Source organism: Acomys russatus, chromosome 15 (assembly GCF_903995435.1).
Source record: "Acomys russatus chromosome 15, mAcoRus1.1, whole genome shotgun sequence".
NCBI classification, from domain to species: Eukaryota; Metazoa; Chordata; class Mammalia; order Rodentia; family Muridae; genus Acomys; species Acomys russatus.
In genome coordinates, this window is record NC_067151.1 from 62613348 (window position 1) to 62627426 (window position 14079).

The 14079-nt window shown below is 53.2% G+C and overlaps 1 protein-coding gene across 1 annotated transcript; it reads left to right on the forward strand.

Moving 5' to 3' along the window:
* Window positions 1-647: 647 nt before the first annotated feature.
* Ube2q1 (ubiquitin conjugating enzyme E2 Q1) lies at window positions 648-10593 on the forward strand. Its single transcript, XM_051157557.1, has 13 exons — window positions 648-992; window positions 3016-3120; window positions 3452-3556; window positions 4700-4750; window positions 7057-7197; window positions 7383-7467; window positions 8004-8064; window positions 8295-8385; window positions 8481-8539; window positions 8640-8688; window positions 8961-9056; window positions 9365-9431; window positions 9865-10593. Exons 1-13 carry the CDS (start codon window positions 663-665, stop codon window positions 9894-9896), a joined length of 1272 nt encoding a protein of 423 aa, XP_051013514.1. The 5' UTR covers window positions 648-662; the 3' UTR covers window positions 9897-10593.
* The last annotated feature ends 3486 nt before the right edge of the window (window positions 10594-14079 follow it).

Below are 14079 nucleotides of genomic sequence, written 5' to 3' on the forward strand. Positions count from 1 at the left end.
ACGCAGCTCCTGTGGGGGATACAGGACAGACAACAGAGGCGGGCGACGCACCTCGACGGCTCGAACGGGGACACCGGACAGACTCGGCCAGCCGCCGCCCACCCAGCGCCCCACGGGCCGGAGCTCGGGCGAGGGAAGGGGCTGGGGGTGAGGGGAGAGCCGCGGGACCAGAGCAGGAAGCAAGAGTCCAGCGCCGGGAGGCCCTGGGAAACCGGGGCGCCGACCACGTGACCGGCGACGCTGGCCACGTGACGGGGAAGCGCCGTCGTGCGCAGTCACGCACGACGCGCGTCGACACGCACGGAAGCGCTTCTTAGCGGCGTGCCCCAGGGCCGCGGGTCACATGTGGAGGGTGACAGGCGCGGGCCGGGGGGCGGGAAGGACGCGCGGATCACGTGCGGGGGGCCGGGGCTCGGAGGTCACGTGAGGCCGGAGGCGGGGCCGCCGCGAAGGGGGAGGGGCGCGCGGCTTCCGGCGGCCGTGGGGGGGGGGGGGTGGGCCGGCGAGCGGAGGGGGCCTGTCCCGGAGGTGGCGGCGGCGCCATCTTGGCGAAGGGGGGATCAGGAAGTGCGGACCGCGGCGGCGGCGGCGGCGGCGGCGGAGCCCGGAGCGGAGGCCGGAGGCTCCCGGCCCGCCGGCCCCGGAGCGGAGCGGAGCGGAGGATGCAGCAGCCGCAGCCGCAGGGGCAGCAGCAGCAGCCGGGGCCGGGGCAGCAGCTGGGGGTCCAGGGGGCGGCGCCGGGGGCCGGGGGCGGCCCGGGAGGGGGCCCGGGGCCGGGGCCCTGCCTGAGGCGGGAGCTGAAGCTGCTCGAGTCCATCTTCCACCGCGGCCACGAGCGCTTCCGCATTGCCAGCGCCTGCCTGGACGAGCTGAGCTGCGAGTTCCTGCTGGCTGGAGCAGGAGGGGCCGGGGCCGGGGCTGCGCCCGGACCCCATCTCCCGTCACGGGGGTCGGTGCCCGGGGACCCCGTCCGCATCCACTGCAACATCACGGTGAGGACCTTCTCGCTTGCGCCAACGCTGGGGGCCCCTTGTCTGGTGCCTGGAGTCACACCACACAGCCTCCTGCTCTCGAAGGACTGACTCGGAGGCCGGAGCTCCCTCTTGGTGCTCGGCTCCTTCTCTCCCAGGCTACACTTGTTTCTCCAGCTTTAGGTTCTGTGGTGCAGTCACAGCTTCTGCTGTTGACCCCTGAGAGCGAGGGACACCGGGACATGTGGCCCCTCGACCTATCCCCTCCTAGGAACCCACCCACACCTCGGGTATTATAATTTTGGTTCCTTTGGCTTACTCCTCCACAACTTTACCGTGTCACCCAGAAATGCCCATTTCTTCTCCCCACCCCCAACTCTAATAAGATTCCAGGCCTCTGCTGGAAGCACCTAGCTTGGAATTCAGCCCAGTTCAGCAGTGACCCTTCTCGGCGGGCGATGCTTTCCACTTAGATGTTACCACCTGTAGGTTCCCCTGCCCAGGCATCCTTGGTGCAACCCCTCTCTGCTCTCTGAATTTCACCGAGTGGGGTTTGCCGTTCCTTAACAACACTTTGGATTTCCTCTTATTCCGGTGTGACTAACCTTTAACCCCACTTTTTTGCCTGAGCTGGTAGCCACTTTGCCGCTCCCACCCCATACCTGTCCACTTGTCCTAGGTGGCTGTTGCCTTTTGTGGTGGTGATAGCTATGTGCGTTTGTGTGTGTGTGTGTGTGTGTGTGTGTGTAGCAGTACCAGTGCCATCGCTCCCTAGTAGGCATCATTCCATCCTACCTAGACTAGAGTAGGAGACACCTGACTTAGGTTATCTATCCCCTAGTGTCTCTTGAGGAAGTTGTTGGGTGTAATTTTGTAACAGCTGGTACCAAGAGATATATTGCAAGCATTGGTTGGTAACACCCATTGTAATGGTCTTGTCCCTCCTGGAGCTAGCTAGAGAACTGCTGGGCAGAACCTTTATCCTCTCTGGAAATGGGAGTAGCCTGGGGAAAGACAGACTTGTGGATTCTGTGGCTCTTTTTTCATGGTGCTTTCTACCCCTTTCTGCCACCCATGGTTTAGTGAAGTAACTTTGGGAGCGGAGTAGGAAGGAGACGCTTGAGTTTTGGTGGGGATGCATCTGTCCAAGCTGAGACTTACCTCACCAAGCTATGACCACCAGGCGTGGCTCAGTCAAGTAAAGCTTTTAGCATCTTTGGTACTGTTTTTCCTGCAGCACTGGTTAGAATGTGGCATCGCTAAGATCCCCAGTAGAAGTGGGTAAGGCTCCCTTGGCATGTGTTGAGACATCAAAGATTGGATTTTGCTAAGTGGATTCACTCACGGGTAGGTTTGCTTCCTCCAGCTGCTTCCTTTTCGTTGCCAGAGGCCATCTACTCTCTGTGTCTTTGGGGGTTCTCAGCTGCAGTGCCCATGGCCCCTCTAAAGGACACTTGGCCTAGGCTGGCAGCCATGCCTAGGGCAGAGGGGGCGTCTGTCCAGGCTCTGTTGGCATGGTGGCTCAGGAATGGTGGGAATGTAAGTGGCGTGGGCTCCTGTCTGCCAGCCCGTGCCTGCGCTGTGAGGGAGAGTGGCCCAGAGGCTCTGTTTGGGGGGTGAGGGGGGCAGAGATCTTGCAAGTGCCCTTTTAGTGTTAGCTTTGGAGACACGGTTTTCTTTTGGTTCGAACTCCCCTGGTGGCTACAAGCCTGCGTTTTTCTCCCCAGTGTTAGGAGGTGATCTCCCTCCTGATTCTGCAGTTTGGAAGCATGAAGGACTCTGGCCTGGGTGTGGGGAGAACTCAGTGGTATCAGGACAGTAGAGCCAGCTTCCGCCACCATCGCTAGCTTTCCCTGCTGCTTCCTCTGGGCGAGAGAGTGCAGGTGGCTTTTTAGGCATGGTTCTCCAGGCTGCTTCTAGGGAAGCTGAGCTGGTGTTCATGAGTGAGTGTAGGGCTTGGTGGTTGGAAGGAAAGGAAGGCTAAGCAAAAACTGGCTTCTGTCAAAGTTTCTGGTTGTGACCAGTCTCCCTCCTTTCCCCTCAGGAGTCATACCCTGCTGTGCCCCCCATCTGGTCGGTGGAGTCCGATGACCCTAACTTGGCTGCCGTCTTGGAGAGGCTGGTGGACATAAAGAAAGGGAACACTTTGGTGAGGGGGAAGAAGGAGGAGCCGTGCATTGGGGGCGGGGCTTCGGCCACTAAAGTACCCTAGGAGAGGCAGCTAGATTTGAAAAGTGGGTGGTGCTCTAGGTGGACCTGCTTGGGGCGGACTTTTAATAGAGTTGCTTATTGAAGCCAGAAGAGGCAGGTCCCTGTAGCAGCTCCAGGGTACGTCCACTAGAGAAAGTCCTTCCTATAACTAAGGGTCGTCCAGTTTACAGAGCCAGCCACCATTTTGAGATGTAAGCTGACAGCTCATTCGTGCAGCTGTCCAGATCCCAGTAAGGAAGGTGTGTCTGATGTCTCTGTGCCCCGCCCAGCTCTTACAGCATCTGAAGAGGATCATCTCCGACCTGTGTAGACTCTACAACCTTCCGCAGCATCCCGATGTGGAAATGCTGGACCAGCCTTTGCCAGCAGAGCAGGTATGCAGTTGAGGGGAGGGCTTTGGGTCCTGTTGTACAGTCATCCCAAAGAGTGCTTGGTAAATATTTGATAATTGAGATGGAACTGCAGTGGCTCCCCCCACCCCCACTGCTCTCAAACACACATGTGATTCTCAGCCTCTTGCGCCTCCTGATGGAAATTTAGCTAAATGGGGCACCATTCCCTGCTCATTCTCAGGGGCAGCATCCTTCATGCTGAGTGGAGGAGAGAATTCCTTTTCTTTGGGGTTGTTTGTTTTGTTTTTTGTTTTTCTGTCTTGTTTTGGTTCTGGTTTTTCAAGACAAGGTTTCTCTATGTAATAGCTCTAGCTGTCCTAGAACTTGTTCTGTAGACCAGGCTGGCCTCAATCTCACAGAGATCTTCCTGCCTCTGCTGTCCAAAGTGCTGGGATTAAGGGCGTGCGTCACCACTGCCCAGCAGGTGGAATTCTTAACATCATCTCAGCAATAGCAGTTGATGGCTGTTGGGCCCTTCCTTTGTTTAGAGCCAGAGATGCACTGACACTCTAGAGAAGATCAGAGATGCACTGACGCTCTAGAGAAGATCAGAGATGCACTGACGCTCTAGAGAAGATCAGAGATGCACTGACGCGCTAGAGAAGGTCAGAGATGCACTGACACTCTAGAGAAGGTCAGAGATGCACTGACGCGCTAGAGAAGGTCAGAGATGCACTGACACTCTAGAGAAGGTCAGAGATGCACTGACGCGCTAGAGAAGGTCAGAGATGCACTGACGCGCTAGAGAAGGTCAGAGATGCACTGACACTCTAGAGAAGATCAGAGATGCACTGATGCTCTAGAGAAGATCAGAGATGCACTGACGCTCTAGAGAAGGTCAGATGGAAGAGGGCTCTAAGGAAAGCTAGGCTGGGATCTGTGGAATAGATGACAAGAACAGTGAGTCTCCCACCCCCATCGGTGGTAGGAAGAGAATGCTTGGCTGCTGGCAAAGTCACCCATCCTGTGGGCTCTTGCTTTCACTCAGATCTGGCTGGTGAAGAAACTGGCATCTTTATGGGCACTGCCAGGTTCCAGACCTTCAGAGCCGGGGGGTAGGTCAGATATTGTGTTTAGCAGCCCAGTGGGCTCTGGTCTTCATCTTTGCCTCCTCCTCCATTGCAGTGCACGCAGGAGGAAGTGTCTTCAGAAGATGAAGATGAGGAGATGGCTGAGGTAGGCTTACTACTTGAGATGGCATGGTGGGAGGTGCTTGTCATCACTTTGGTCATTGGATGAACAGCTCCAGCTTCATAGAGTAAAGACTGAGGTCACCATCGATATCCATTCCTTGAAAACATGCAGGTGCAAATCTGTTTAAAAAGCAAGTAAACACTGGACAAACTTAATCCCAGATGGCTTTAACATACCCTTGTGCCGGGCAGTGGTGGCACACGCCTTTAATCCCAGCACTCGGGAGGCAGAGGCAGGCGGATCTCTGTGAGTTCGAGGGCAGCCTGGTCTACAAAGTGAGTCCAGGACAGCCAAGGCTACACAGAGAAATCCTGTCTCGAAAAAAAACAAACAACAACAACAACAACAACAAAAAAAAACCCACAACATACCCTCATTTGCACCCTGGTTATTATGTTATTGGGGGAATTTTACTTAATCTCATTAAGCTACAGTTTTCTCATCTCTAAAATAATACCATGATACATATTACATGGTTATTTCAGATAATAAATATTAAGTGTATTATCTGATAGAATCTTTCAAAATATAGATGCTGTATTTTTCTCATTTTGATATGTGTGGACGTTTTCCCTGCATGAATATCTATGCACTGTATGTGTGCAGTGCCTGTGGAGACTGGAACACGGCACCAGATCCCCTGAGACTGGATGCTCATTAAACCACCATGTGGGTGCTGAGAACTAGTTTTCTGGAAGAGCAGCCAGTGTTCTTAACCTCTGAGCCATCTCTCTAGCTCCTGTATATTTTTTGAGACAGTCTTGTGTAAGCCAGGCTGCCCTCACACTCAGTTGTGTAGTCGAGGGGAGCTTAAATTGATCCTCTTGCCGCTACCTCCAAAGTGCTAGAACTACAGACAGGTGCCACCTTGTCTAGCTAAGGTAGAATGTAAATATTTACACTGAGCTTCAGAGCCAAGTAGAACTTATCTTATTTCTGTGAGATCTCCTTTGACTGGGCATGAAAATCAGTTCACTAGACCTCAGCTTTTCTGATAAGTGACTACGTAATAAAGGAATAAAGTAAGCTGGTGTGTGTTGCCCCTAGTATAAAACTTGACAGGATATCTTATGGTAAGGTGTCTCTGGTCATGCGTCTCTAGCATTGGACCCAGATTCTGTAACTTTGTACTGATCTTCAGACCCACAGTGGGTGGATGGTCCATGGAACCTAGTGCTTCTTGGCAGTGTTCAGCCCTCTGCCACACCCACGGCACCTGACTGTAGAGCTGACACTGCCTCAGTGTGGCCTCTACTTGGTGAGCTGCTAGCAGCGTGAATAAGGAGCTAATTGTGTTGTCAGGTTCTACCATCTCCTGAGTTGGGACAGCTCATTTCCATCTTGGCAATGAGTATTTTGGGGGACCTAATTCAGGTCCTGCTCTTCTAGGGAGAGAATAAGAGATTATGTTCTAGTTTTCTTTTTCTTTCTTTCTCTTTTTTTTACATTTTTCAAAAGTGCTGTGTGTTGTAAGTCAGGACAACTTGGAGGAGTCAGTTCTACCTACCATGTTCCAGGGATTGAACACAAGTTACCAGGCTTTGCAACAAGCCCCTTTGTGCCTCTGAGCCACCTCGCTGCCTCCTGTTTGTCTTTAGGTCTAGGGTCCTCAGGACTCCTGGGTGAGAGGCTAGCCCAGTAAAACAAGCTTTTAGTCACCACTGCAGGCCAAAGCCATTCATCTAGGAATAGGGAAGTTTTCTGCTGCTAAAGGAACTTTACAGACAGTGGGAGCAGGTTTCCCTGGGGATAAGAAGAGAGTCCGTTTCTCAGTCCTCTTTGCAGCTCTGCTGCTGCGGTTTGAGACTTGAGAAAGAAGAAAATTGCCTTGGGAGGCCAGATTTGTTGACACACCCCTGTAGCCGGTACTCAGGAGGCTGAAGCAGGGTCATCCTGCAAGTTTGAAGCTAGTGAGTTTCACGGCAGCAAGGGCTACATAGCAGGACGCTGTCTCAAAATAAAAACCAGGTGCACACCTGTCTTTCCAACACTTGACAGGCAGAAGCAGGAGGGTCGGGGTATCCTCTCTATATAAGGAGTGGAAGGACAGTCTGGGCTATATGAGACTCTCAAAAAACTAAAGCCAACCTTGCCTTGGCCTTTAGACTACAGAGGGAATGAGGCTGAACCATCTTCTAGAACTGGGAAATACATTGTTCAGAACGCCATGGGGTGGGGGATAGGGGGCAGCGGGGCATGGTAGGGATCCGGGACGCATGAGACTGAGATAGGGATAGTGTATCCACCTTTGTGGTGTTGTTCCTTTTGCACCCCCACACCTACCTCAGGATACAGAAGACCTAGATCACTATGAAATGAAAGAGGAGGAGCCAGCAGAGGGCAAGAAATCTGAAGATGATGGCATCGGAAAAGAAAACCTGGCCATCCTAGAGAAAATTAAAAAGAACCAGAGGCAAGATTACTTAAATGTACGTGCCTTATAGAGAGGCAAGGCAAAGGGTTGGTGGGTATGGCTGGGGAGTGGCAGGCCACTGCCCGTCAAGTGTGCAGAGCCGTCCCTTTTGTTGGGTCTGCCTGATCCTCCCCTAGTCCAGAGTGCCTTAAAGTCCCCCACCAGACCAAGGAGTGATTGGTTGTATCCCCTCCTTTACAGGGTGCGGTGTCTGGCTCGGTGCAGGCCACTGACCGGCTGATGAAGGAGCTCAGGGATATATACCGATCACAGAGTTTCAAAGGCGGTGAGTTTGCACAGAGGCTGCACAGGAGGTCCTCAAAAGGGACATGGTGTGGGTAAAAGCACTTGCCGCCAAGTTTCGGGACCTGAGTCCAGGCTCCATGGCAGAACCTCTACTTGCATGAGTAGCACATGCAGTAAGCAAATTAATGTAATTATTTTTTTAACTGTTACAGTATGATGCTGGCAAGGAGCCCTGAGAATTCTTAGATCACACAAATGCCTGTAAACTCTTCAGATTTGATTGGAACTCTACCAGGCATGGGCTGGTGCATAGCCAGGGACACACCTCTGGACCCTTGGAGCTTTTTTTGTTTTGCTTTGGTTTTGGGTTTTGGTTTTCAAGATAGGTAGCCCTGGCTGCGTGGAACTGACTTTGTTGACCTTGAACTCCAAAATCTACCTGCCTCTGCCTCCTGAGCTTTGAGATTAAAGGTGTTCACCACCACCCGGCATGAGCTTTTTTTCCTAGGGAGAGGAAGGGAACCACCCCTCGGTCCAGACAAATCTTCCTGGTGCTGATGAATCTTCTCCTTCCAGGAAACTATGCAGTCGAACTCGTGAATGACAGTCTCTATGACTGGAACGTCAAACTCCTCAAGTGAGTGGCAACTGTGGGAGGAGAAAGGGTGAGGAAGCCAAATGAGTGGAGTGACTGGTGGCACTCAGGGGTGGCACTCAGGGGTGGCACTTAGGGGTGGCACTCAGGGGCAGCCCTGTCCTGTTCAGGGTGTTGGTTCTGGGTCCCAGGAGCAGGTGTGGGCAGGGGGTCCCTTAGGAGGCTGCTCAGTCGGGACCCAGCAGTCTGAGCCCAGATTCATTGCTCTGTAGAGTTGACCAGGACAGCGCTCTGCACAATGATCTTCAGATCCTAAAGGAGAAGGAAGGGGCAGACTTCATCCTACTCAACTTCTCCTTTAAAGTAAGATGGCGCAGCTCTTCTCAGCACTCCCAATACCTTGAGTCTTGTGAGGATGAAGGCCTCGCTTCCCTGACTGTTCTCTGCCTCTCTCTCAGGATAACTTCCCCTTTGACCCACCGTTCGTCAGGGTTGTGTCTCCAGTCCTCTCTGGAGGGTGAGTGGCCGGGCAAAGGGAATAGGCCATTTCTGATGCAGCATGTGAGGAAGGGACTGGACCTCTGGCCGGGCACAGCTGACTAACCCTTCTTCTGCAGGTATGTTCTGGGCGGAGGTGCCATCTGCATGGAACTACTCACCAAGCAGGTGAGCCTGTTTCCCTCTTGCCCATTGGCCTAGGTAGGGCTGGCTGAGCGTTAGCTCTGTTGGTTAATGAGGTGGGGGACAAACCATAGCCATAATGTGGCCCTTTCACTGCACTAGGCCTAGCCTGTACCCAGCGACCTAAGTGGGCAGGGGATGACTGTGCTGGGAGCAAAGGGACCCTTCTGTAAAGGCAGCCTCTTGCCCGGAAAGGTGCTGAAGGTGTCTCAGGAAGCTGTGTCCTGACTTCCTGCTTTGTCCCTGCCGTGCCCCAGGGCTGGAGCAGTGCCTACTCCATAGAGTCCGTGATCATGCAGATCAGCGCCACGCTGGTGAAGGGGAAGGCACGGGTGCAGTTTGGAGCCAACAAAGTAAGGGCCCTGGGGCTATGGGAAGCCAAGTACAGTTTGGGCCACCAGCTGACTAAAGCTGCTTTTTAGGGACAGAAGGGTTAAGGGCCTTGCAGTGGAGGGAGGGCATTAGCCTCAGGGACATCCTCTGGTGTTCACATGGCACAAGTCTGGAAAGGGAAGCTATGTGTGGTTTTGTCCCCAAGGCCTTCCCAGGGAGAGGTGCTTGGTGCTGGAAGCTGGGACTCTGGCGTCCCTGGATGACAGCCTGCAAGTGAGGGGCAGTAGGCTATATCTAGCCATGGCCTGATCTGGCTTTCTCTCCCCAGTCCCAGTACAGTCTGACAAGAGCACAGCAGTCCTACAAGTCTTTGGTGCAGATCCATGAAAAAAACGGTGAGACTGTAGCACGGCCTGCTCAGGGCCCGGGCCCCACTCCAGCCAAGTACAGGAGACCTTTTTGGTTTCTGAGCCTTACTGTCCATGATCAGCCTCCACCCAGGTCTCCACAATATGGAAGTGGCTAATGTCACCTTTCGTCCCAAGAAGCAACTAGTGGTGGGGTTGAAGGTGGGCTGGGTATTGTCCTTTTCTGTCACCCTTTGAAGCTCATCTAATTCCTGTCACTTGTGAGTGGGCTCACCCTTCTCCCTGCCTCAGAATCACTCCAGGTAAGCAGCCTCAGCTCTCTGTGCCTGTGCCCTCGTCGCCATTCCTGGCATCTGCTCTCCTGGTGGAACAATGCAGGTGTCCCCAGGGATTGGTGTGGGCAGAGTTGGCCTGGGCCTGCCCCTCACTCTGCTGGTTTGTGTTTCTTGTTTTCATCCAGGCTGGTACACACCCCCGAAGGAAGATGGCTAACCCTGGAGTGTCCCCCCTCCTCCCCAGGCACCACTGGACCAATTACCTTTGAATGCTGTATTTGGGTCTCACGCTGCCTCTGGTTCCCTCCCTCATTTTTCCTGGACGTGATAGCTCTGCCTATTGCAGGACAATGATGGCTATTCTAAACGCTAAGGGAAAACAACAAACACCACACACTGAACTGTCTCCAGTACTCAAGACTGACTACAGACCAACCACCTTGCTGGAACCCTTGCTAGCAGGCATTCTTACAAAGAAACTCAAGCCTCCTTATATTGCTGGAAACGCAGCTCTGCTCCAGACTAGAGCCTCCTTACCTATGCTATGGGTTTTTAATTTATTCTCTCTTATTTCATGTACACTGCTTTTTTTGGTTACAGTGTATGATGGATGTGTATGGAAAAAATGTATCTTTGGGAAAACAATTACAGTTTGTTAATTTGAAGATGCTGGTCTTGACTCATCTTTATTTTTATTCCCACATCCCCTGACTGCTGGGCGGTGGGGGAGGGGTGCCAGGCCCACCGCGCTTTGGTGGTGAGGAGAAGCTGCAGGGAGGCCGTGCTTGGCTGCTAGCACAGACAAATGCCTAGCTGAAGCTCTTGCCTCATCTGACCCTAGATCACACTGAAGGCCTCTAGAGTGGCCGGCACCTGCTCCTTGGACAGGCCGGCCTGCTGAGCTACTGTGCAGAGGCCCAAGCCATCCTGATCACTACTGCTAGTTGGTACTGACCTCCATTTTGAAATTTCCAAGAAAAAGATGAGACTCGAGTAGCTGCCTCGTAACCTCCTTTTAAGCCGAGTCGGGGGCCCTGGCCCTGCCTGCATGAGGTTCTCTAGTCCCAGCAGCGTGCTGAGCGGCTGTAACTCTCTGCTCCCTGCCTCGCTGTCTGCTGTCACCTCTCCTCTGCCTCATTGGGTTACCTAAGGAAAGACCTGAACTCTGGATTCTTTCTAGCCATTCCCAAGGTGCGGGCCTACTGGGAACAACAGTAGCTCACTGTGGTTGTGCTGTGTAGTGGGTCCTCAGCTCAGCCCCAGGAACTGCACGGCAGGGGCCAGAGCCAGTGGTGGCCCTGCACACAGCACGCGGAGCCTGCATCTCCCTGTCTGAGCTCGCTGTGGGGCCACCTGCCTGCAGACTGGAGGAAGACCGAAGCGACAAGGCAAAGGACAGCTAAGCAAGGTTCCGGGGCTCAGAAAGACCAGCCCTGGGACAGCTGCCGGCGATGCTCCGTGATGCTTCTGAGATGGGCATCTTAATTTGACCATCCTCCCTGCGTCTCATTTCCTTTAGGGACTTGAATGTCTTGCTGCTTTAGGTGGGTGGAGAGTTCACCAGTCCTTGATGCTGCTCTAATTCTGCCTCCACCCACCAGACTAGGGGTGCTGATACACGGTGAGACAGGGGACACAAGGGGACGTGTCATCCCATAGGACTGAAATCTGTCTCCTAGCCTGTGTGGCTTCCTTCTGAACTTAACACCAGCCCTGGCTGGCATGTAGATTGTGTTTTTAGTAATGTGTACCGTGAGCTGTCCTCTGTATAATGTATTTTGTAATGTATTTTTCTCATCTACCAAAGGATGAATCAAATAAAGTTATTTAAATAGTTTGGCTCTAATAAACTTATTTGAAGAAATAAGGGGTTCACGTCTACTTGACATGAAGGAAAGTGCCAGGCTCTGTGACCTGTAACACCCAACTCTTGACAATCCTCCATTTCTCATCTCAAACCTTTTATGACAAAGTTTTTCAGTTTAGGCTTCTCATAGAGGTACTTTGCATTTAAAACTTGAGGCCATAGGCAGGTGCAGCACTGCACGCCTGTAATCCTAGCACTTGGGGAGGCAGAGGCAGGCAGATCTCTGTGAGTTTGAGGCCAGTCTGGTCTACAAAGCGAGTCCAGGACAGCCAAGGCTACACAGAGAAACCCTGTCTTGAAAGGCGAGGGGGTGGGGGGGTAGGGAGGAGAGGCCATATCACAAAGTGCAGATTTCTTTGCAGTAGGGGGAGCAAGGATTGTGTAACCACGGCCCAGGTCAGGCTGCCTGGCTTAAGGCCACAGCCTAGAAGCTGGCTGCGTCTGGGAAGGCTCACAGCTGCCTTGTGCCACAGTTCAGAAGGCAACATAGGGCAGTAGGCAGTGGCCGGGGGGGGGGGGGGGGGGGGAGTACCAGTGGCCCCAAACGTGTGAGACGTGACAAAGTTGATTTGCTAGGGTGATGGCTCATTCTACATGCAATACCAACCAAGACCTGAGGCAAAAGCCTCTTCCAACCTCCGTGAGTCCACGCTAGCACACACAAAAGAGGGGAAACTGCTTGGCTTCTAACCTAATGGAAGCTTACTATTTTGGGTTCAAATGTCTATACCAGTTTAGGAGACTAAAGACACCTGACAAACAAGACTTCGCCATTCGGAAAGATGAGCTGAAATAAAGGCAAAGTGAAAAGCAACTCAACGCTGAGGCTCCAAGAATGAGTGACACTCAGGACAGCACAGGCAGGCACACGATGTGCTGGGTGCGTCCCTTCGAACTCTTCACACTTGAGGATGTAGAGCTAGAAGAAAAGGAAAGCCAGTGAGATGGCAGGGTGCCCCGACCCCAGCCCTGGCTATGTGCAGCTTGGTTTATCTAAGAGGATTCCAGGGAGACCCACAAAATCCTGGCAGGGGCTGGGAAGATTTGGACAGGCAGCTCAGAAGAACGAGTGATTTCCCCTGGGGATTTAATGGACACCTGGTGTGAATTCAAAAATCTCTGCAAAACAGAACACCACAAGACTTAGGGCAGGTGGTGGCAGAGGAGGGTAGCAGAAGGCGGATGCCACAGGGAGCCCGCTCTGGCGGCAGACCAGCTCCCCAACAAGTCTCTGCTAGCTCCTGCTAACTCCCAGCTCTGGGATGAAGATGCTGAGAGCTGGAGCAGTCGGAAACGGTGTGGCAGGGAAGGTAGGAGCGTGTTATGAAAAGAGGCAGCCCTGTTGTTACTGTTCAAACAATTACAGGGGCCTGGGGTGTGTTCTCTAATGAGAAGAAATTCTGCCAGGGATAAAATGACTTTTTTTTTTTTTTAAAACCATGGTAAGCAAGCACTTATATGCTGAAAGACAAGGGGGGAACCAGACAGAAATTCACCTTTCTCCAGAACTCAGCTCTGCCCTCCTAGCATGGCCTCTAAACTCTGGGGCTATTAGTAAGAGTGAGAGTAGTTCTGATTAGGGCACCCTCCCCCATGATGCTGTTTTTTGCATGCTGTGAAATACCAGGAAGGTCTTTTCACTTTTACCCACAAAAGAAGGAAAGCTGTCCCCTGGGGTAGAGTTCTCAGAGTCTATTGAAGAAGCAAGCACACAGCCGGGCTGTCCTGGCAGCCGCTCTCTGGAGCAGGAAACTCCCTTCTGGGCCAGCTTCCAATACCCAGATCCAAAGGACCCAGGTCAAGAGACCTGGGCTGTTCCTCCCCAGGCAAGGCAGCAGGGCTCTTCTCATGTAATGTCCCATGGTGCCCTCTGGGTGGAGCTCCCTGACCACTGGGCACAAGGTTGCCAGCCTCCCCGTAGGCTGAGGCCGGTATCTTGGGAAGCACTTTTCCACCCAGGGAGAGGGCTATGTTTACTTCAACTGCCCCCCAATTGAGGAGGGACAGGGCAAGGAGCAGGGTGTGTGTGGGAGGTTGGGGTGTGGGGGGGGGCGCGGGGGGAGTTCTGCATTTCCAGAATGTGGAAACTGATGTCTCAGCATCTGGATCTAAAGGAACAGCTTGACAACCCTACCCCTATCCCCCAAATCCAGGGCCCCACCCTCCACATTGATTCCAAAACTTTCATTTTCTTCTACAGCAGAATCTGATGCCAAAGAAATTGTAAACCAAACTGAAATAGCTGTCGTCTTGGGGGTGGATGCAGAGATGGGAGGTCCCCATTACACTACCAAGAACCCAGCAGCAGCGTTGTTTAAGAGAGCGTTCTACCTGCCCGGCTGCTGCTAAGGTGACGGGTGGGCAGAGACAGAGGCGGAAGGGAACCGGCCAGTCCAGGCCAGGAGGCTCCAGATGGTGGCACCTCCTGTCCCTGATCCTCAGGAGAGAGTGGAGGAACTGACCTTTCTCCCAACATAAATGGCTGAGACAGAGGTAGGGTGGTCTAGAAGTCAGTCACCATTGTCTCGGCTGT

Coding starts and splice junctions, on each gene's coding strand:
- Ube2q1 (XM_051157557.1), top strand. CDS start 663: ATGCAGCAGCCGCAGCCGCAGGGGCAGCAGCAGCAGCCGGGGCCGGGG. Junction 7,198..7,382: donor AGAGGCAAGATTACTTAAAT/GTACGTGCCTTA, acceptor CCTCCTTTACAG/GGTGCGGTGTCTGGCTCGGT. Junction 9,432..9,864: donor GCAGATCCATGAAAAAAACG/GTGAGACTGTAG, acceptor GTTTTCATCCAG/GCTGGTACACACCCCCGAAG.